The 23684-nt window shown below is 41.3% G+C and overlaps 1 protein-coding gene across 1 annotated transcript in view; it reads right to left on the bottom strand.

Annotated features, from left to right (window-relative positions):
* Window positions 1–17282: 17282 nt before the first annotated feature.
* Window positions 17283–23684, bottom strand: part of SYNPR (synaptoporin) — a 315247-nt gene continuing 308845 nt past the window's right edge. Inside the window, exon 6 of the mRNA XM_037492124.2 lies at window positions 17283–20140. Coding sequence (XP_037348021.2) covers window positions 19883–20140 — 258 coding nt within the window. The 3' untranslated portion in view covers window positions 17283–19882. The remainder of the gene's footprint in view (window positions 20141–23684) is intronic.

Raw genomic sequence — 23684 nt, 5'->3', positions numbered from 1 at the left:
AGAAGTAGAAGAAACTGAAGTAACAGGCTTGGTGATTGATGGGGAGATTAAGGAAAGGAGGAAGTAGGCATGTGGAGGCTGTAAGGCCTCGGCAGGGGTGGGGTGGGGTTCATGGACACCCAAAGCAATGACAGCTTCATGTAGGAGACTTAGTGTGGAGATGAGGCTTCAGAATCCATTCATTCATTCAGAATTCATTCACCAGGCGCCATTCTAGTATTCAGGGACATTAAGGTGAATAAGATACTGGTTCTTCCTGCCAGGGAATCCTTGTCTGAAGCAGAGGATGGAGAGAAACAAGTGATGCTAACAATGTGAGGAATGTACAAAGTTCATTTAAAGGATAAGCAATTTGCTTTGCATGGGAGGGTTCAGGCTTTGTGGAAGAGATATTGTTTTGGCTGGATCTTAAAAGAGTAGTTAAGGTTAATGAGACAAAAAAAGGCATTACAAATAAGAATTGAGTATTTGCAAAGGCATAGAGGCACAGAAATACAAGGTGTGACTGGCATAAGGCACATGGATAAAAATATAGGTGTCTCTGTGTTTGTGTGTGTGTGTGTGTGTGTATGCGCGCGTGGGTGCACACACATGCATCTGAGAAGGTTCCACATAAATGGCCATATATGGACCAAGCCCCAGTCATATAGGGCTCATATAGGCTCATATAGCTATTACAGGCTCATATAGCTCTAGGGAGCAGCAATTGTTGGGTGAATGAATGAAGGAAGCTGGAGGGAAGAGAACAGGGTATTATGGAGACCTAGACAATTTGAAGAGTGAAGTCCTCTCTAATTGCAACACAGGCCCACCTTAAAAAAACAATAGAAATCTCAAACAATTGAAACTTACATCTAAAGCAACTTGAAAAAGAAGAACCAACAAAGGCAAAACTTAGTAGAAGGAAAAGATAAACACATGCAATTAGCAGCAACATGGATGGAGCTGGAAGGAATCATGCTCAGCGAAATAAACCAGAAAGAAAAAAAAAATACTGGATGGTCTCACTCATAGCAGGAATCTAGAAAACCTAAATAAGGGACCAGGAAAAAGAATAACTATAAGAAAGAAAAAAATCAAAATTAACAAACAACTATGAACCAGAGACACACTTTGGGGGGGGCGGGGAAAGGAGGGATTGGGGTCAAAATCAGGGGGTTTCAATTGTATGGGGAATATAAGAGTATTATTTTTATATAAAATTATTATATATATAAATTATTATATATATAAATTATTATATATAATTTATATCTATAAATATATTATATATGAAATTTTATTTTTATATATAATTTATTTTTTAAAATAAAAATTAAAAAAACCTTAGTGGAAAGAAGAAAATAACTAAAATTACAGCTGAAATAATGAAACAGAAATCAAAAAGGCTATAAAAAAGATCAGTGAACTCAATAATTGGTTCTTTAGAAAGATAAGCAAAATTGACACACCTTTAGCTAGACTTATAAAGAAGAGAGAAAACTTTATTAAATAGAATTAGAAATGGAAGAAGAGAAATTACAACATATATCCATGGAAATAGAAAGTCTTTAGAATCTACTATGAACAGCTGTAGACCAATATTTTTGATAATCTTGATGTGGACAAATTTTAAGAAAATTACAGTTTACCAAGAAATAGATACTTTGAAATAATGAATCACAATTATAGAAATTGAAATAAGCAAATATTGACCAAAAAAACTCCACAAAAGTCCAGGACCAGATGGCTTTACAAGTGAATTCTACCAAACCTGCAGAGAAGTACTTATAACTCACACCAAAACTAGACAAAGGCATTTTAAAAAAAAAGCCAGAAAGAAAAAGGAAACTACAAACCAATATCTCTGGTGAAAATAGATGGAAAAAATTTCAATATAATTATCACCTAATGAAGAGAATTTAAAGGATCGTATATCATGTCCAAATGGGATTGATTCCAAGGATGCAAGAATGATTTAATATAGACAAATCAATTTAATACACTATATCAAAAGGAAGACAAAAACCATATTATTGTATCAATAGATGCAGAGAAAGCATTGACAAAATACAGCATTCACCTATGATTAAAAATAAAAAGCTCTTAAAACAATGGGGATAGAAAGAACATACCTCAACATAATCAAGGCCATATAAAAACAACCCACAGCCAATCGGGACTACATCAAATTTAAAAGATTTTGTTTAGCAAAAGAAAGTATCAGTACACTAAAAAGACAAGCTATGGCAGCACTCATCCCAAGACTGCCTTCCTGTGGCTATGCGGGTGTTTCTTTTCACAAACTTGTTCCTTCCAGGGGAAGCTCTTCCTTCACACTTGTGTCTGTGCAAATGTCCTTTCCTTTCCTTTTCTTATATAAAAAATGGGTCTCTTGGATATTAAAAAGTAAATAAAGGACAAGCCTTTAAGTGGGAAAGATATTTGTAAATCAGTCATTTAATTAAGGATTAATATCCACTGTATATAAAGAACTCATCTAGTTTAACAAAGAAAAACCTAATTTAACAAATAACCCAATTAAGAAATGGGTAGAAGATCTTAATAGACACATTTTAAAAGAGGACATATTGATGGACAGCAGATATATGCAAAAATATTCATCATCACTTCTTACTAGGGAAATGCAAGTACAAACCAATAAATATTAATATCATTTTATACCTGTGAGAATAACTTACATCAAAACACTTTTGCAACAAGTGGCAAGAATGAGGTGGGTGCTCTCAAAGACATGTTTACAGACATATCACCCAAAGCAGTGATAGTGAAGGCAAAGATAAATAGCTGGACCTACACCAAATTAAAGAGCTTCTGTGCAGCGGAAGAGACAATAACCAAAACAAAAAGACACCCCACCGACTGGGAGAACATTTTTGCACACAACACTAATTGTAAAGGACTGACCACAAAAAATCTACAAAGAGCTGATGAGTCTCAACAAAAACAAAGAAAATAATCCAGTCAAAAAATGGGAAGAAGAGCTAAAAAGAAACTTCTCTGAAAAGGAAATGCAAATGGTCGACAGGCATATGAAAAATGTTCAACATCACTTGTAATCAGGGAAATGCAAATCAAAACTACCATGAGATACCATCTTACACCAGTGAGAAAGGCACATATCAAAAAAACTAGCAACAACAAATGTTGGCGAGGATGTGGAGAAAAAGGAACTCTCCTGCACTGCTGGTCCAACCATTATGGAGAGCTGTGTGGAGATTCCTCCACCTACTGAAGATAGAGCTTCCATATGATCCAGCAATTCCACTCCTAGGTATTTACCCAAATGACACAGAAACATTAATTCCAAAGGGCACATGCACCCCTATGTTTATAGCAGCACTGTTTACAATAGCTAAGCTATGGAAACAACCCAAATGTCCAAAAATAGATGACTGGATCAAGAAGATGCGGTACATATAAACCATGGAATATTACTCAGCAATCAAAAAAGATAAACACATGCAGATTGCAGCAACATAGGTGGAGCTAGAAGGGATCATGCTCAGTGAAATAAGTTAGAAAGAAAAAGAAAACTACCGGATGGTCTCACTCATAGCAGGAATTTAGAAAACCTAAATAAGGGACCAGGAAAAAGACTAATTAATACAAAGTAAAAATCAAAATCAACAAGCAACTATAAACCAGAGACACACTACAAGGTTGGGGGCGAGGAGAGGAAGGATTAGGGTCAAAATAAGGGGGGGGGTGCAATTGTATGGGAAATACAACCAAAATGAAAATGCATACATTGTGCAAAAATGAAAAATGATGTGAGAATTATTTAAAATAAAATATTAAAAATAATTAAAAAAAAGAATGAGGTGGGTGCCCGGTGGTGTGTGTCCTTGGCAGAAAGGTATATTGGAATTTTGAAAAGTGTTATGGAACTTTCTCCAAACACTACAAGTTTCACTACCATATGATCCAGCAGTCCCATCTAGGTATCTATTTGGAGAACATGAAATCACCAACCTGAAGAGTTTTATGTGCCACCGTGCTTATTGCAGCACTATTTACAATAGCTAAGATATGGAAGCAACTTAAGTGCACACTGATAGATGACTGGACAAAGAAGATGTAGCATAGATATACTTTTCAGTTAAAAGAAAAGATGAAACTTTGCCATTTGCAACAAAATAGAAGGAACTCAAGGCAATTATGTGACACAATATATAAGTTTATAAAGATAAAAACACACTTTGGATGATTTTACCTATATGAACACAACCAAACAAAACAAAATAAAAAAAAATGAGTGGACACTGAAAACTGAAATGAGGTTACCACAAATGATCAAGGTGAGAGAGGGCAAAATAAGAGTAAAGGGGATATAATTTGTGACAGTAAGTATTTTGTTTTCTTAAAAACAAACATATTATTTGATCTATGAAACCCACTCCCAGGAATTTATCTTCTATATATATTTGCTATTGTGCTTAAGAATATTCATTGCTTGATATTTGTTATAACATAAGACTCATCTAACAATCTGAGTTCTGTAGTAGAGGATTTACTTTACTGTGGTCAGCAAACTTTATAAAAGGGCAGGAAATAAGTTTTATGATTTGTTAACCACATGGTCTCTGTCATTGTAGAGTGAAAGCAGTCATAGACAATAGTCAAACAAATGGCAGTGGCTGTGTCCAATTGAACTTGAGTTTAAAAAAAAAATGGCTGGGTGAGTTGATTGGCTTTGCTCACTCCTGGCCTAAACACATCCATGCAAAGGAATACTATGCAGCCATTAAAAGGACTATAGAACAATCTCCAAGATAAGTAAGTGGAAAATAGTGATCTAGCAAGCACTTAGAGAACATCTACCATGTCCCAGACACTGTTCTAAGTGCTTTCTATCCATCATCTCCTTCCTTAATATTCACAGTTACTTCATACTGATGAGAATAAGCAGGAGTACATTTAGTAACTTGGTCAACTTCCCACCATTAAAAAGTGATGCAGGGGGCCTCCCCGGTGGCGCAGCGGTTGAGCGCTGGGTTGCGAAGCTGCCCGCGGCCTCTGCGGCTCCGGTTCGATCCCTGGCTGCTCCCCGGCCACCGGAGGAGGGTCCCGCATGGCGCGCAGACCTCTCCTGCTGCCCGCTGCTCCCCTCAGCAGTGTACTTCGGTCCTTCTGCCTGCTCTGCTCCCCGCTCTGGCTCTGGTGAATTCTCTCACCCTCCTGCGCTTCTGACTGTACCCAGTGCTGGTATAAACCAACCAAACAAACAAATAAATAATAAATAAAAACATGCCTCTATAAAAAAAAAAAAAAAGTTTAAAAAAAAAAAAAAAAAAAAAAGTGATGCAGGGCCTCCCCAGGGGTGCAACAGGTTAAGACACAACCTATGAAGCTGTCTGCAGCCACTGCAGCATGAGTTCGATCCCTGGCCAGGGAGATACCCACATGGTGTGGCAGACCTCTCCTGTCTCGCCCACTGCTCCCCTCAACAGTGTATATCACTCAGTCTGCCTGTTCTCCTCCCCACTCTGTCTCTGGTGAATCATCTCACCCCCCACACCTCTGGCCTACACCCCAGTTCTTGTATGCATAAATAAATAAATCTTTAAAAAAAAGTGATGGAGCAAGGATTGAATGAGGATTTGAAACCCCAAATCAAGTTCACACCTCTACCACCTGCTGCCTCTGAGAACAGAATGTTTCATGACAGTATGCTAACTTTTATGCACATGAAAAAGTAGGATTAGGGTCTCCCCGGTGGTGAAGTGGATTGAGCATAGTGCTGTGAGTCTGTCTGCAGCCTCCGCGGTGCCTGTTCGATTCCTGGCAAGGGAGATTCCCACATGGAACGGCAGACCTCTCCTGTCTTGCCCACTGCTCCCCTCAGCAGTGTATTTCAGTCCTTCTGCCTGTTCTGCTCCCTGCTCTCTCTGGTGGATTCTCTCACCCTCCCCCACCTATGGTCTGTACCCCAGTGCTTGCATAAATAATTTTTTTTTAAACAAAGTAGGATTGCATCATAGGGTCTATATATTCCATTAACATCTCCTCTAAAGGAAATTTTTAGTCTTTTTCCTGATGACTTTCCAAGGAAAATTTAGTATTCCAGATGTACCCTCTGTTTATGTACTATCTTATCTGCACTGTATACATAAAGAGTAAGATTTTGCTCCACACCCCCACTATCCTCTGAACCAATACTACCTCCACGGAGAATGAATGGATTATGTGTGTGCTTACATCTGCATGGACCATCTCTGGAAGGATCTGTTAGGATCTGAGAACAGCAGTTGCGTCTGAGGATACAGTTTGGGCAGGTCAGAAGTGGGAGACCACTGATTAGGCTACTTTCCATAACAACTACAAAAAATGAGGAGTAAATAAAGAAAGGTCCCTGAGTTGCCAAAACAAATAACCATGTTCTGAAGGAGGGAGAGGCCCCCTCCAGGGGATGCCTGCTGAGTGCCCCTCATTTGTCCCAGGCTGGCGGTGGCTCAGGAGCACTAATGAGACTTCCTAACCCCAGGAAGTCCTCGACCGACAGTGGAGAGCTGCCATTCTCACTTTGCGGGGAGGGTGGGTTGAACAAGCTTCAGTGGTTCACTTCACAGTCACTCCTGCCCATTTCCACAAGAGGCTTTTGGGGGTTCTTCTTTTCCACAAACAACTTCAAATTAGAAGAAAACCGATTTTTAGTGAATCCTTTAAGCCCTTACTAGAACATACCTAGCTCTGCTTTCTTCTTCTGAGGTCACTACAATGACTCTTCCCATTTATTCTTTGTTTCCCAACAAGTGAGGATGCCACCGGCTTCAACAGGACATTTGGAGGGGAAAAGAGAGGTGGCAGAGGGAATGGTTAGAATTAGGATAAGAATCTTCTAGAATCTAAGCTTTGCTGATTTATTTACTAAATCCTCCCTCTGATCTGTGGCAAAACTGTGTGCATGTCATGAAGAACTGGAACCTGTAAGGATCCAGATTAAGCAAGAAGTCTTAGTGCCTGTGATTCCCCGTCCCCCACCCCCCCACCCCTTTAGTGCCTGTGAATCTCTTGAGAGAACGGAGACCAGAAAAAAAGAAGAAATACAATGGAATGAAACAGAATTGGATCAAACAGAAAACAATGTGTCCCGTGCGGGAAAGGTAAGACTTGTTTTGTTCAGCTTTGAGTTTAGTATTCAATGTGTCCTGGGACATCAAAATGTGTTTCTTGTGAAGAGTGCCAGTACTACAAAAAGATGATTCTGGCACTTGGACTGGGTTTTGTGGGATTACCTGTAGCTTCTGCATAAATGCTCACTTCTCTACGTGTCTTGGATTTATATTCTCCATTCTTTTTTAAATCCTCCATGGCATACTGAGATCTTAAATTTGCTTATTTATTACATATCGGCTGGGGTGGGGGCTGATTCAATGGTATGGTCTTAACTCAATAGGCAGGTACGGATTTCAAGGTAATGACTTTATTATGACCTGGACATCACGCAGTTTGCAAACAGGTTAACAAGAAAGAGTATACTGTAAATGAACCAATGAGGGCCAAGGTTTGCTGGCCCCTCACTGCAGAAAGTCCCTTCTGTGGGCACAGCATGAGCTTTTCGAAAACATGTTGGAAACTTTCCAAAGGGCAGTTAAGATTCTTTTTCTTCTCTGACTATTCAACATGTTATATCACTTATATTGTAATAGATTGCATATTTTATGACAAGTCTCTAATAAAACAACTTGTATTATCACATTGCTTTCATTTAACAAGCATTCATTAATTAGCTAGTATATTCCAGGCACTGTACCAGGCAATGTGAATGCAGTTGTGCACAATCCATTAAAGCCCCAGCCCTTTATGGAATTTATATTCAAGTGGGAGAAGCAGAAACAGGTAAACAAGTGAACACAAAATGAGATTTCAAGTCTATAGGTAATCTCTCCCATTGGACTGCAAGAAGATTGAGGCAAGAATTATATTAATCCTGCTGTTTCTGCAGTCATGCACTGGGCTGAATGAATGTTTGGTACCCCAAGACTCCCATCTGTAAACAGTGCATTGTAATTTACTAGAGCATTTCAGCAGGAATGTGAGGAACACTGACTACCTGACTGGGGGTTGCTTTCTTGATATATCGTCATTGATGAACTGGGTTAGTTTCTAGCAGACAAATTAAAGCTAGTGATTGGAGCAAGGATCAAATCTCATGTCTACTGAGCACTCTGTTTAGGCAAACCTGCTAAGTAATTTACTTATATCTTTTTATCCTTTGCAGGTGGGGCAGTGCAGTTGGCAGAATGGCTCCCCAAGTAGGATATGTCAGGTTACCTGGCAAAGAGGAACTAAGTGTGCTGATGGAAGGAAGTTTGCTAGAGAGTTGACCTGAAAATCTGGAGGTTATCCTCGCTCAATGTAATCATAAAGGTCCTTAAATGGGGAGGAGAGAAGCAGAAGTTGTCAGAGGGCTGCAATGTGAGAGGAATCTGACACACTTTTGCTGGCTTTTAAGGTGGAACAAGAAGGCCATGCGCCAAAGAATACAGGTGGCTTCTAAAAGTTGGAAATGACAAAGATATGAATTCTTACCTGGAATCTCCAGGAGGGAAAATGGCCTTGCCAAATCTTAATTTTAGCCTAGTGAGGCCTATGTTGTATTTCTATCCTATAGAACTGTTAGATAATAAATTTGTGTTGTTTAAACCACCAATTTTGTGCTAATTTATCAGAAAAAAAAGAAACTAATAAGAGTAGATAGTATTACTTCTCATTATATAGATGAGGACTCTGAGGTTCAGAGATGTTGAGCCATTTTCCCAGAATCACACAGCCTGGTTCTAATGATAGAATAAAGATTTAGGAGGTTCCTCAATCTACTGAAAATGGAGCTACCATACGATCCATCAATTCCACTACTAGGGATCTACCCAAAGGACACAAAAACACTGATTCAAAAGAGCACCTGTACACCTATGTTTATTGCAGCACTATTTACAATCGGTAAAACCTGAAAACAACCCAAATGCCCAAAAATAGATGACGGATCAAGAAGATGTGGTACATATACACAATGGAATATTACTCAGCAATCAAAAAAGATAAACTCATGCCATTCACAGCAATGTGGATGGAGCTAGAAGGGATTATGCTCAGTGAAATAAGTCATAAGTCAGAAGGAAAAAGAAAAATATCAGATGGTTTCACTTATTACAGGAATATAGGGGAACCAAGTAAGACATCAGTGTAAAAAAAAATAATAGCAAAACAAAACACAACAAAGCAAAACCAGACAATTATAAACCAGAGACATCCTGCAGGGGAGGAGGAGGGAGAGGGGTGAGAGGGAGGGAGGGAGGAGCACAGGGGACAGTGGTGATGGTGCACAGGTGCCTTGGGGAAGGAAATTCTATGGGGAGTCAATCTGAGGGGGTGGGAGGAAGCAAATATTGTCTAAAAAAAGGTAAAAAAAATTGATAAATGTTAAAAAAAAGAAAAAAGAAGAATCAAGATTTGAATCCAGGTCTATCTGGCTCCCAATCAATGTTTACACTCTACTACTAGGAATATGCATGATCGATTTACATTGCTAAAACTAATGACAGCATTTACCAATGCTTAAAGATGCAACATAATTACCTAATTCTTAGCACCCTAGACATAGATCTGGACCTGAAGTCTCATCTATGGCAATTGTTTGTGCTGAAAAATGTGTTACTTGCCAGCGCATTTGGCACCATGCTGCTCAATTCTGTAGAAACATATATCATTATTAACTGTGAAATTTTAATAGAAGTTTCTAGGAAGGTTGAGAAAACAGGATTAACAAAGGACCTGAGAAAAGGGCAGCAATGCTTAGGGCAATCTGTAATCTATGGAATGTATCAAATTTTGGAAGTAAGGGCGCTGTGGAGATCAATCAGAAGAGATTCAACTTTCCAAATGACCAAAGGAGAAAATACCCAGGAAAAGTCTCAGTGCACAAGAAGGAAGGGAAAATATTTGAATTAGGAAAAACTGTTGAGTCTGTATTTTGCTTTTCTTGTGTTCACCAAAGTGGCATGAAAGTAGGTGACATGTCACGCAAAATTGTTTCTAGTAAGTAGGGAGATGACCTTATGTTCATATGAGCCAATAAGTCAAGTTCACAGCACAGCCCAATTAGATACTTTTAAGCTACAAGAGGTCCATCATGGAAATGCGAACAAAATAGCAGGGGCTCTAAAACAAATCCTTTTTGTGGCCACCAGGAAATATATCAGCTCAGTACAATCTCATTCAAGTGTTTTATTCAATAAACCTGGGAACAGATAATGGCTGACTGCCTGTAAGGGGAGGACATGGGCACAGGTGCAGGTTTTCTGATCCCATGCAGACCGGGTAAAGGAGGAGTCAGAGTCCTCAGTGGTTTTTTGCAGGTCTTTTATTGGGGTTCACCAGGCATATGGCAGGCAGGGGTGCTGACTGGGGGGCTGGGAGGCTGGCAGGCCTCCCAGCCCCCAGCAAGTCTTCACTCTATCTGGGCTCTCTAGCGTTCGTTCTGCTGCTTCTCGGCTTCTCTTTCGGTTCTGCTGCTGCTGGCTGGGGCTGCTGGCGTCCCCCCCGTGACGCCGCCCTTAAAAGCACAGTCTTAGCTCAGCTGAATCCCATCTACCTATGCCCACACCCTACTCCAGGTGCCCGCCATCAGGCATGCATTCAGGACAAGGATCCATCATCTATCCTGATGGCGGAAGGGCAGAAAAGCCTGATATTTTCTTTACCCTACAGTCCACCCCCTCAGGGTTTTCTGCCATACAGTCTATACATACATATACAATTTTCTAAGCAAACAAACAATGCAGCCATGGCCCACAAAAGCAAATACATCAAATATAACAAAATACAACAAAACACAAATAAGTCCAGGCAGGGCACCAACCAAGTGCAAAAGACAATTATTGGTACCAGCAGATGAGCCACCAAATCTGCTGCCGAAGGCACTGCTCATACGAGGGAGGGGAATCACTCACGGCATCTACTATAACATACCAGGAGCCGTCAGGCTTCCTGGCCTTCTCTGGCTGTAGTCTCGGCTACAAGGCGCACACAGCATCCACCCCCAGGATGCACTAGCTCTGGGATTGGCAATTTTATTCTGTTGGGGGTAATCGCCAACCCTTAGGGTTTCTGTCTGCAGTCGCTCCAACACTCGGCCTTCATGGCCACCCATGCGACTCGCAGACCCCTGCACTCAAGCCAACCCACTGCACAAGCACATGGGTCGGGGATCCAAACTCTGCATTTGGCTTGGGCTCCACCCCAAGCCACATTCCCCACCCGTCCCCCAAGGACAGGTTCCTCAGCTCCTCACCCTCGCTCAAGAATGAGCAGGGCATCACCCACAGGTGATTTTACGAGACTCACAGTTCTTCAGCATACCCAGGCTGCTTAACAGCCGCTCAGGGCTTCTCAACTTATCATCAGTACCAGCTTTTGCCTTCTTAGTTGGCTTTTCTCCTCCACCTGGCTGCTGGGCATGCACAGGCTGCTTTTGGCCATCAAGGCCCACTGGCCACCCCCAGATTCCCATCTCTTGGGGTTTACAAACAAAACTGTTCCACCCCCAGGGTCCCAAAACATATCAACCTGCAAGGTCCTCCGCCTTCTGGCGGCATTGTCAGTCCAAGTTTATCAGTCCATGTCCATTGGCCTCTCCCTGCGTCAGCAGCGGCCTGCTGCCTCAGGGGTCATTGGCTGGTCCTTTCCGGTGTCATTGGCTGGTCCTTTCCGGTGTCATTGCCTGGTCCTCTCGGGCGTCTCCTCCCTGCGAGGTCTCGTCCCACAGCTCCGGACCGTATCCACCTTCTGTGCCGCCATGGTGCCTCCAGCGTCATCACAGGCAAACAGTCTGTTCTCCTTAGTCCCTCCAGGTCTTCGGAGGGCTCCAATACCCGTCTACATGGATCTTGCCGACTTACGCCAATTGTAAGGGGAGGACATGGGCACAGGTGCAGGTTTTCTGATCCCATGCAGACCGGGTAAAGGAGGAGTCAGAGTCCTCAGTGGTTTTTTGCAGGTCTTTTATTGGGGTTCACCAGGCATATGGCAGGCAGGGGTGCTGACTGGGGGGCTGGGAGGCTGGCAGGCCTCCCAGCCCCCAGCAAGTCTTCACTCTATCTGGGCTCTCTAGCGTTCGTTCTGCTGCTTCTCGGCTTCTCTTTCGGTTCTGCTGCTGCTGGCTGGGGCTGCTGGCGTCCCCCCCGTGACGCCGCCCTTAAAAGCACAGTCTTAGCTCAGCTGAATCCCATCTACCTATGCCCACACCCTACTCCAGGTGCCCGCCATCAGGCATGCATTCAGGACAAGGATCCATCATCTATCCTGATGGCGGAAGGGCAGAAAAGCCTGATATTTTCTTTACCCTACACTGCCCATTTAATGAAAACAACTAGACTTAAAATATTTTTTCCATAGAAATATAGGATGTCTAGGAAGTCTTTTATTCTTATCTGGGTCTTTTTATATCCAGTGTATATTATTCATGGAGGTGAGTTCTAGTAGAGGTTAGAACTCAGGTCATTCTTGGGAGTTTTTGCTGCCAATAGGCTTTGAAGATCATTTAGCTGAGTCCCTAAAACCCAGCGAAGCCAGAGTCCAAGTGAAGCAAGTTAAGCAGTCATTCTTAATTTCACTAGTCTTTGAGCAGTTTTGATTACTGAACTTGTTCATTGAGTTGGGTCCTATTTTTTTTTAATTAATTAATTTATTTATACAAGCACTGGGTACAGTCAGAAGCGCGGGAGGGTGAGAGAATTCACCAGAGCCAGAGCGGGGAACAGAACAGACAGACCAATGAAGTACGTTGCTGAGGGGAGCAGCTGGTGCAACAGGAGATGTCTGCGTGCCATGTGGGACCCTTGCCAGTGGCCGGGGATCGAACTGGTGCTGCAGAGGCTGCGGGCAGCTTCGCAGACCAGCGTTCAACAGCTGAACCACCAGGGGAGGCCCGGGTCTGATTTTTTGTTATTGATGTTGGCAAATGATTCTGACTAAAGTTATCCTTCCAAGTATTAGGGTCTCAGCATCCCTATGGAGGCCCCATGAAACACTTGATGGACTAGTCTATGTTAATTGTGCCCCAGTCACACAGGTGAAGCACATTTGGCTTAAAATGTAGTATTACAGTGAGTAGCACTGTGGTCCAGACAGGTGGTTGACAGCAAGATGGTTGAACACAGAGACACCTGGATTTGAATTTGGTCTCTCCCCACTCCCAGCTCAGCAACCCTGAATTAAAGGGTTACCTAATCTTTATGAATCTCAGTATTCGCATTCATTCATTGGTTTAAAAATAGTACTTCACCTTGTATTTCCTCACTAAATAGGAAAACAGATAAAAAATGTGTAGTTTCCTTTGTAGAGAGTAGATGATTAGTAGATAGCAGCAATTAAGAACTATTTTTTTGTTAGTGAAGGGGATCACAAGAACTTTGTCTTTATCTAACTTCCCTGCACTCTGGTTTAAAGATTTATTTATACAAGCACTGGGTACAGTCAGAAGCATGGGAGGGTGAGAGAATTCACCAGAGTCAGAGTGGGGAACAGAACAGACAGACTGAGGAAACACGCTGCTGAGGGGAGCAGTGGACACGGCAGGAGAGGTCTGCACGCCATGTGGGACACTCACCTGTGGCTGGGGATTGAACCTGCGCTGCAGAGGCTGCAGGCAGCTTCACAGCCCAGCGCTCAACCGCTGCACCACCAGGGGAGGCCCTGCACTCTGGTTTTCTAAACTACTATATATGTAATACTAGTACTCAAATCTGCTACAGTGGTTAGATGCAAACTTCTTCACTCCGTGTCTGACACATAAGTGCTCAGTGAATGTGGTTGTTACTTTATAGTTGCTATCTAACATGGCTGTCTTTGGGGCCTCCCTGGTGGCTCAGGGATTAAAGACGCAGCACTCTCAAGCTATAGCCAGTCACTGAAGCATTACTTTGATCCCCAGGCTGCCAGGGAGCTAACCCATATGACCTCTCCTGTCTCGCCTGCTGCTCCCCTCAGCAGTGTATCTCAGTAGATCTGCCCATTCTGCTCCCCACTCTGTCTCTGGTGAGTTCACTCACAACCCGTGCCTATGCTTATGCCCCAGTTCTTGTATGCATAAATAATCTTTAAAAAAATTGAAATGGCTGTCTTTGGACAGCTAGATAAAATCACATGGTGTATTGAGGTTTAAGTCATTTATATGACTAGGTAGTCTGATGAGTTAATGGGGAAAATAATTCCCTTAGGATTAAAAGGACAGAGAATTACATTCTAGGTTTTATTCCCCCCTCCCTGGCATCAAGTTGATAAAACTATTTGCCAAACCTCAGTGTGATAAAAGCTCCTGGAAGACCTCCTCTATGCCCTTGGAACTCACCAGTGCGCACATGCTGATTTAATGACTCCAACTGCAGCAGCTGTGATATTGCCAGAACTTTCTCTGCTATAGCCACTTGGCACACACACAGGGTGATCTGAAAGTGCTGGGGAATTTTCACTCTCCCAAAGCAGCCATCCAATAACTGACAGTAGCTGATGGGTAAATACCAATAGTCTTTTGTCCCTTGGTTGGGTTAACAGTGAGATATTTCTGCCCCAACTTGCACTTGGATTCTTGAGTCAGAGTCTACTTCCAGGGAGCCTTAATTTAGAATACACACTCTCAGATGGGACAACAATATCTTTCTTTGCACTGGGTTGTGGAGAGAACCCAGGAAATGGTAGGTATTATGAACTTTGAAACCAAACTACAAATGTTCTATGGAAGTAAAGACATTCTTTTGCCAGAATTGAAAATTTCCTCTCACTCATATATATAAGACCCAAGAACCAGCCTAAGTTATCACCGAACTTTTAGGATGAATCATTTATCCTAATTCAAGCCACCGTGTTCTCATTTCAGGGTTTCTGGCATCTCATACTGTGTCCATCTTTCTCAAACCCTATTGTTTCCTTCATGAAATCCTGTTTTATTTCCTCTTTAGCATGTATCACTATTTGAATTTACCTTATTTCTTTATATAGGCCCTCTTTGCCCATCACCGGGCTTTAAACTCTACAAGCACAGGGATAATGTCTATCCACTTGAATCTGTATCCATAGAACCTAGAACAGAGCCTGGTGTATGTCAGGTGTGCAATAAACGAAGGGATGGATAAACTGATTAATCCGTTCTCTGCATCCCCATTTATAGGAAGTACATAGGGTCCCATGAGCCCTTTACTCAGTCTTCCCCAGTGTTCACATCTTGCACTGCAGTGCAACACCAAAGCCAGGAAGTTGATAGAGGGGTCTTTTTAAAGGGAAAATTGAATTATGTCATTGTCCTGTTTACCTGCCAAGTGGCTTCCCACTTCCCACAGAATGAATTTGTTTCCTGTGTCCTACACAACTTTTCATGACCTGCCTCTTCCAAACTCTGCAGCCCAATCCCCTCCTCTTCCCTGACATCTTGGCCCCACAAGTTTTGATCTTACCAGGCCTTCCAAGGCATCTGACAGTCTCCCACCTGAAGTCCTAGAATGCTCTTTCCTCTATTTTATGATGTATGCCTTCCTATCCATCCTGTCTTAGCTTAGACGTCACCTTCTCAGAGGGACTTCCACTGGCCATCCTACAACTATGCCTCATCTAATTTTTTTCATAGCATTAATCAACATTCATTTGATTAATAAATTTTATTGTGATAGTGGTAATGCTCACTGATGAGCGTGCTAGGGGTTTGTGATGTCCCATGTTGTCTTCCTTTGGGTGGCCTCTAATTTTAGACCCAGCTGGGAAGACTCATGTCAACTCATGTTTACAGTGACCCCCTTTGAGCATGGATCTTCCAGGCCCCCCTTTATCCTTTCTCACCATCACTGTCCCCAGAAGTGGGGGAGGGCTGGCCAGCGGTTGGACTCATGCCAATGCCCCTCCTCCTACCTCCCAACCCCCTGCCTGTTGGTTGTTAGGACTCAGCCTTATTTCTCTGAGGTTGTACAAACGGCTCAGTCCATAGGCAATTGCAACCTGCAGGGTGGGGAAATCACCACACCTGTGGGCAGCTCTCAACCAACGCGGTCTGGAGGCTGCTCGGTAAACACTCTGGCCCCTCTCCCTGGATCGCAACTTAGCAATATCGGATGGTTTCACTCCTAGCAGGAATGTAGGGGACCCAATAAGACATCAGTGCAAAACAATAACAACAGTACAAAACACAACAAAGCAAAAATGGGCAATTATAAACCAGAGACATCCTGCAGGGGAGGAGGAGGGAGAGGGATCAGAGGGAGGGAGGGAGGCGCACAGGGGACTGAGGTGATGGTGCAAGGGTGCACTGGGGAAGAAAACTCTGGGGACTGCACCTGAGGGGGTGGGGGGAAGCAAACATTGTTTAAAAATGAACAATGATGTAAAAAATTAAAAAAAAATTAACAAAATTAAAAAAAATAAAAAGAAACTTAGCTGAGCCATTCTGAACAGCACTCACAGGTCCTGGTGGAACAAAGCTCCTGCTACCTTCACCAGTAACACCAGGAATGCATCCTTTTCCTCCCGCTTCGTCACACTCTCCCTCCTCCCTCCCTCCTGCCTCCTGGAATCACTTGCCCCTGCTTTCAGGGGAACCCAAACTCAGGCAATACCTTCACATGAATTACCTTATTCATCGTGCTACCAATCCGATGAGGTAGAAATTACTATTATTTCCATCTCAGAGACAGGGGAACTGAATGAACGAAAATGAAGCATCTTACCAAGGGCATTTATGGACGTGCTCACATCCCCCAATGACTGAGGGTGGTTCCAGGGGTGTAAACTCCCCTACCTTTCAGGCTCCCTCAGGCTGTGGCTTCCAAAAAGTCCCAGGGCTGTGTAGAAGGCATTGAGGAAGCACAAGGAGAGTCAGGGTAACAGCAGAGCAGGAATTCTAACCCAGAAGTGGGAGGTCAGAGCCACCCTTCTAACTTGTATGTTTTACCTCCTCCCAAGGAGGAGGCTCAGGAAGCTGAAGGCACACCCTGAAACAGCTGTGAGCGATGAAGCCATGATTCCAAATTAGGTCTAGTAGATCTAGGCTCAACACTGATTACTCTCCTTGTTTTTTTAAAAGGCCAGATCTACTGCTCTTTTCTTGAAACCAGCAGGAAGAAAATCAGTTTAGCAAAACCATGTTGGACTATAGCAGCATTTTATTACAAATCTGCAGTGGACTACAGAAACATGTCTCTATCTTGACCAGGGCAAGCAGTTTTTTCCCTTTATCAGAACCCTGATGTAATTTGCAATTGCCAAGGTTGAAGAACCTCTACTATGAGGATTTCTCCACTTTGGAGATTTTTTTAATTATTATTTTAAAAAGATTTATTTTTATTTATCTATGCATACAGGAACTGGGGTGTAGGCCAGAGGTGTAGGGAGAGGGTGAGAGGATTCATGGAGCCACAGTGGGGAGCAGAACAGGGAGAGCTACAGAAATACACTGCTAAGGGGAGCAGCTGGGGAGACAGGAGAGGTCTGCTGCACTATGTGGGTTAGCTCCCTGGCCAGGGATCCAACTCATGCCACAGTGGCTAGCAATAGCATGATAGCACCGAGATTTTAATCCATGCACCACCAGGGAGGCCCCACTTTGGAGAGTTCTTGACAGTCTATGAAGAAGAGACCACTCTCTTCCCATGAGAAGTGCTGCAGGAAGCAGTCAAATACAAGTGCTCTCCAAAGAAATGAGTGGGTCGATGGGGAAATTCTTGTCAATCTCCTCCTTTCCCCGCTGCCCCAGGTCATCACTATTTCTTATCCTCAGAAATTTCTTTACTCCTGTCCTCTTTCAATCAACTCTCAACCCTGAAGCCACTAAGATCTATTCAATATTCTGGTCTCATTGTGTCCTTCAACTTAAAATCTTTCCTACTTCCACTTAACTTCTTTAGGATAGAGACAGATTTCCTGACTTTGGCCAGCAAGCAGGGTTTTATCCATAAACTCCCATCAGCACCCACACTTCTCATTATACTTTGATAACTCTATAAATGCACCAGGCCTCCTACCACCTAGAACTCTGCAAAGGCTGCTCTCTACCTAGGACACTCATCTTTCTCACCCTGTCCCTGTGAAACCCTATTCAGTCTTCAGGTCTTAAGCTCCTTGACTTCCCCTAAGTAGCTCAAGTTCCTCTGATCTATCTTCTCATGGAGTCCTGTGTCTTTGTGGTATACAGCATAACTGGGGTGTGATTTTTTTTAAATGTCTGTCTCTCCTACTAGAGTGTAAGCTTCAGGGGGTAGGGCAAGTTTCTGATTTTGTTCACTAGTGTATCCCCAGTGCCTTACCTAGCAATGGGTACACAGGAGGTCCTGGAATGATGGAATGAATGAATGAACAACATGGGATTCATCTGACAAGGATAGGGTGAAATATTGGAAACATTGTGCATTTACTCCTGTTCTTTCATTTTTAAAGCTAACAAGATTCTATTGTTGTAATTCTCCATTATCCAGCCAGTATTGTATGCAATAACTTTATTAAGGTCAAATAAATATCACAATACAGATTTATTCAACAGGATCCAGAAATGGGTCACAGGTATCATCTAAGAAACAAAGCTAAAATGCTTCTAACATCACAGATCACATGAGCTTATAAATCAATAACAACTTTTACCTGGAAATACAGATGTTCAGCTTCCCTTGCTATTGGGCCCTGGAATTCAAACATAGAGGTGAAGATTGGCATATTCTTGGCAATAAATATATTTTGGGGAATATTTCTTGAGAACCTGCTTTGGCATACAGAGAGGTTCATGGAAGTCATTTTTAATTTATGGTAACACTCAAATCAGAATTAATAATTAGTAAGTTGAGCTTTGACTTGAGAATTAAATAATTCTTCATTTAATAATAATTAAATGAAGGAACATATTAACTTTATAAGGAAACAGGATTTATAAATTTACCTGCTAGTGTAGGTTCTCCAGAATTATCTTTATAAGTCAATATTTCAGATAGCTTCTTGATTATGGTGTCTGATATCTGTATCTCCACTATTCTGAGAAAACAACACTTGATAAACACAGTTACTGGATCTATTTTTCATGGTCCATAGGATAAGAGCCACAAAACACCATAGAAAGTTACAAGAATGTAAATTTCAGCTAAGTAAATAGAATAAATATTTGGCAATTATCATATGTATAACACTGAATAACTACTAATAGGGAAAAAAAACCCAACCCTTAGTTACAATGCAGTTGAGACTGGGTAAAGCCAGAGAGACAAATTTGCAAGTATACAAAGTAGTGAATATATTTTTTAAACGTCCATTTAACAAATTCATGGTGCAAACTGGAAAATTTTCATAAATACAGTTCAAATATTTATTTTGTGAGAAAATGCTTATTCATGCACTAAATCATAAGGGCACTGATTCATCAAATTAAAAAATACACAGTAATTGTCTAAAACAAATACTTAAGTCTCACAGTCTTACAGGGCCTACAACGAAAAAATCATACATGCATGTTGTGGTACACCAAACTGTCTTATAGAAATCATTGAAACATCAAAACGCATAGGAAAACTCAATGCTAGTTAATTTACTTTATGCATATTACATACTAGAGACTTTAAGCTACAAAATGCTACTACAATCTCAACACACATACAAAACGACCATAAAAGTATCTGTGTATATAATAAGGTCCTCTCCAATTAGCCATCTATGATGAATAATAGATCTTCTCATGTCAGCTCATCTCTAAGTATCATTTATCATGACCCAGTCTTTTCTGCTTTAATGAGGACTACAGATCTCTGATTTACATTAAACACTCTCTATATTAATAATGGATGGAAACTTAAAAATTTCTTCTGCCACCGAAATGGAAACTGGTGAGGCTTATCTCCAGAAGAGTGCAAATAAGACCTTGTTAAATCTGATTGGTAAAGGAAGCAGGGCCTGTGGGCTGTTGCCCAAACTCATCAGAGGCGGGCCCCAAGCTGGCCTGCTGACTGTACCCACCACTTGACCCATAGCTGTCTTGGTTGTACCCGCCTTGGTTATAGCTGCGTGAGTGCTTCTCCATGGGCTCTGAAAGGTATCTCTGTCCTGAGGAGTGCCAGCCAGTCTCCTTGAAAACAAACCAGATGTTTCCAGCCCAGAGGATAAAGTTCAAGAATCCAAAGACCTGAAGGAGGATCAAAGCAATGAGTTGGTAGAAATCACAATTTTAGGAAATTTTCACAATACCAAAAGTCACCTGTTTTTAACTTTTTTCTTCCACGGTGAAGCCTCTTGCAATTTTTTCATTTGGACTCACTATTTCAATACTAATTCAATAACTTAATTAAGCAGCTAGTTTTACACTTTGATAAATGTATGAAAATACCTGAATTTATTGAAAGTTTACTATACATATGTGTTATATAAAGGATTTCATGTGTATCGACTCACTGAGTCTAAGAGGAAGAAGCTAGTATACCCACATTAAAGATGTGGACAGGGGTGAGAAGTCAAGGTCACATGGGATTCAAGTTCTAGTCTGTCTGACTCCACAATCTGAATCTTTAAGTCATTAAGTCTCCAAATGAGGTATTCCCTACGGCATTTAAGATCTCACCAAGGGGTGCAAGGTTGAGTATTTGCCTTTTAACAGTGATACATTAATTGATAAGTTTGCCTTCACTTTTAGCTTAGATTTAAATTTTCGGTTTATGATAAGAATATTAAGGAACTGAGTCAAGTTACAGAAAGAATGGAGTAAGCAATGGTACAGGAGGCGTGTAGATCAGTGTGACAGTGTACAGGATAGTTGTTCTGCAGCCTTTTCCAGAACAGATGAGTTTACCTGGGAATTAACCACAGGCAGTCAGCTTTAAGAGTGTCCTATTAGAGACAAATAACAACAACAGGGTACAAAGCTGTGATGACATTGAAGAATATTTAGAAAACACTCCAGCAAGACACTAAACAATAAAAATGAACTTGTGCATGGTCATAGTTCTGGTGTAGGGTCCAAGAAGTACCTCAGTGGGCAAGCTTTATCCCTTAGTTGCTGGATGGTGGAATGGGCTAGAATGCCCTGGGGATGGGGATGGGGGACTAGTGCAGTCAAGATGAGGCACCTTGGGGGCTTGGAGCAAGGGTTACTTATCAAAGTGTCTCAGTATTCTAGCAACATGGGAATTGGGGCACATTAAATGTCAGACTTGGGGTCATTCCCACCAGCTTCAGTCTGGGCTCTGCACTTGCTCTGTGACCTTGTATAAGGTGGTTATCCTCTGGACCTCAGCTTTTTTTTTCCTTACATGAAATGAAGACAATGATTTCTTCCTTGAGGGGCAGATATGAAGATTAAAGAGGATAGGCACAAAGTAGCTAGACAGTGCTGGACAAGTTAGTAAATGCTTACTGACTGGTAAACTATACCCCAAACCACTTTTTAATATACATCTATGAATTATATTCATTTGACTCTTCTGTTGCAGCATAGATTGAAATGAAACTTTGACAGTTAGACCATATTTTTGACCGATGTCAATAGCCAAAATTGAGTATCTAGGTCTCTAATTGGTCTCATTAAAGACTGGTTTATCCAGTCTCCCTCCTCTCTTTCTTGTTACGTTTTTCCTGTTGTATCCTCTTTCCTTCCTTTAACATTGCTGACATTTATTTAGCATTATTTTGTGCCATGCTCTAGGCTCCTTGCCAAGGGACATACAAAACATAAGTAAGTACTGTTAGTGTAACAGCTGCATGATCAAAATGAATCAAGTAATCACTCCCAAAAGTCACACCAGTTATAACTGGAGAGTTTGGAGAATCAGATAGAAGAAACAGGGCTCACATAGCTCAATATGATTTGAAACCAAATAAGTTTGCAGTGAAAAAAGTTGTTGTGTTTTAGCAGATAAATACTCTTTTTCTTTGCTTTTGGTAATAGAAATCTGATTTCCTTTGCAAGCTCAAGTGGCAGTTCAAGTGGCTTGAGCTTTCTTCCGCAACGCTGAATCTTGTGCAGAGAAATTCAATGTTGGATAAAACTTGATTAGACTGTTCTTTGGTATCTGATATCTAGAATTCTGGTCCTGCTCTAAAGCCTGCCTTTTTAGAATCTGTTCCTTCAGGTCTCATCAATTTACTGAGCTACCTGATATTCTTCCAATGATTTTTTTCCCCTTGATAGAGTCAGTTTTCATTACCTGCATTCCAAATATCTTAACAAACACAGACATTGGTACCAGAAGTGGGGTGAAAACACAGACGTCAGGGATTTGAGGATTTTTTTCATTTAGCCCATTGGAATTGAGCTTTCTGTCAGTAGGAACTGGAAAGCCCTTTGCTGATATGGATCTATAAGTTTAGGAACACCAGATTTGTTCTTTCATGTACAGCATGTTATTGTATTCCATCTATTCCTCGTTTTGATTTTAACAGATAGTTCATATTTTTTCTCATCCAAAACCTCTTATTTTCTAGTCTAAAACTTATTAAAGACACCAGAGATGGAATTAAATGGACTAGGCAGGATGTCATAATTCATTAGAAGGAGCTCACTGGGTGGTGCAAGGGGTTAAGACACAACCTATCTGCAGCCACTGCAGCACAAGTTCAATCCCCTGCCAGGGAGCTACCCATATGACATAGCTGACCTCTCCTGACTCGCCTGCTGCTCCCCTCAGCAGTGTATTTCGATCTGCCTGTTCTGTTCCCCACTGTCTCTGGTGAATCCTGTCATCCCCCCACACCTCTGGCCTGTACCCCAGTTCTTGCATGCATAAATAATTAAATCTAAAAAATAATTTATTAGAAGATTGATTATAAACTAACAAACATATAAAATGATTTTATTTTTGTTCCTTTAGATTTTGGGATCAGGGTTTCAATAATTTTCATTAAGCATTGCCTACAAACAAACCACAGATGAAGTTACATGCATTTTATTGTACACCCCAAAGAATTCATTTCCAGATCTGGCTATACATAAATAAAAGTGACTTCAAGACCCCAGTACATAGTTCATTTCCATATTTATTTTCTTGCCAAGGCAAGAGTCATAGTCAAATCACAAGATGCTGATTAGCTACCTTTTCTCTTTCTTAAATACCTTCCAAAATTAAATTTCAGAGAGCTCTAGAAAAATAAGTTAAACCTGAAGCAAAGACAATTATTCCTAGGGTTGCTAAAGAATGTTTTTCTTTCAGCAAATACCACTGGGCCTTCTATTCTTTTGTAACTATTGCTTTTTGCTGCCATTATAGCTTTTGTCTTTCTCAGACGTAGCTTTTTTCTTGGAATAACACAAGTCCTTACACTCATAGAATAAGAATCCAGTTTAGCAACCCTGCTATCTGTCAGGTTTTCTGTCCTCCTTTAAGAGCCATATACTTGATGATAATATTTTACTTTGTTCAACTAATATAATTCAGCTTTTCCAAAGTTCTCAAGCAACTAAACCAGGCACACAGAGAAGATAAAAAAATTACCATAACTATTGTAAGTACTTTTTATATGCTATATTTCTTTCTGCACCCTACTAGGTAGGTCTGAATATTTTTCTCTAGATGATCAATACAATGCATTCTAATTATGTGTGGATGGAATAATGTTTTCTTCCCAAGAAACCTCTATCCATAAAATATTCCCTTTAACTTCTGCCTTAAATTTCATATTATTTTTATCTGCTTCTGGCTTAGAATTTTGACTGACTGTCATCTAAGCAGCTGCCAATA

This window comes from Talpa occidentalis, unplaced genomic scaffold (genome assembly GCF_014898055.3).
Source record: "Talpa occidentalis isolate TD23 unplaced genomic scaffold, MPIMG_talOcc4v2.1 talOcc4.10, whole genome shotgun sequence".
NCBI classification, from domain to species: domain Eukaryota; kingdom Metazoa; phylum Chordata; class Mammalia; order Eulipotyphla; family Talpidae; genus Talpa; species Talpa occidentalis.
The sequence above is the reverse complement of the archived record's forward strand: the minus strand, read 5'-3'. Positions and strand labels throughout refer to the sequence as shown.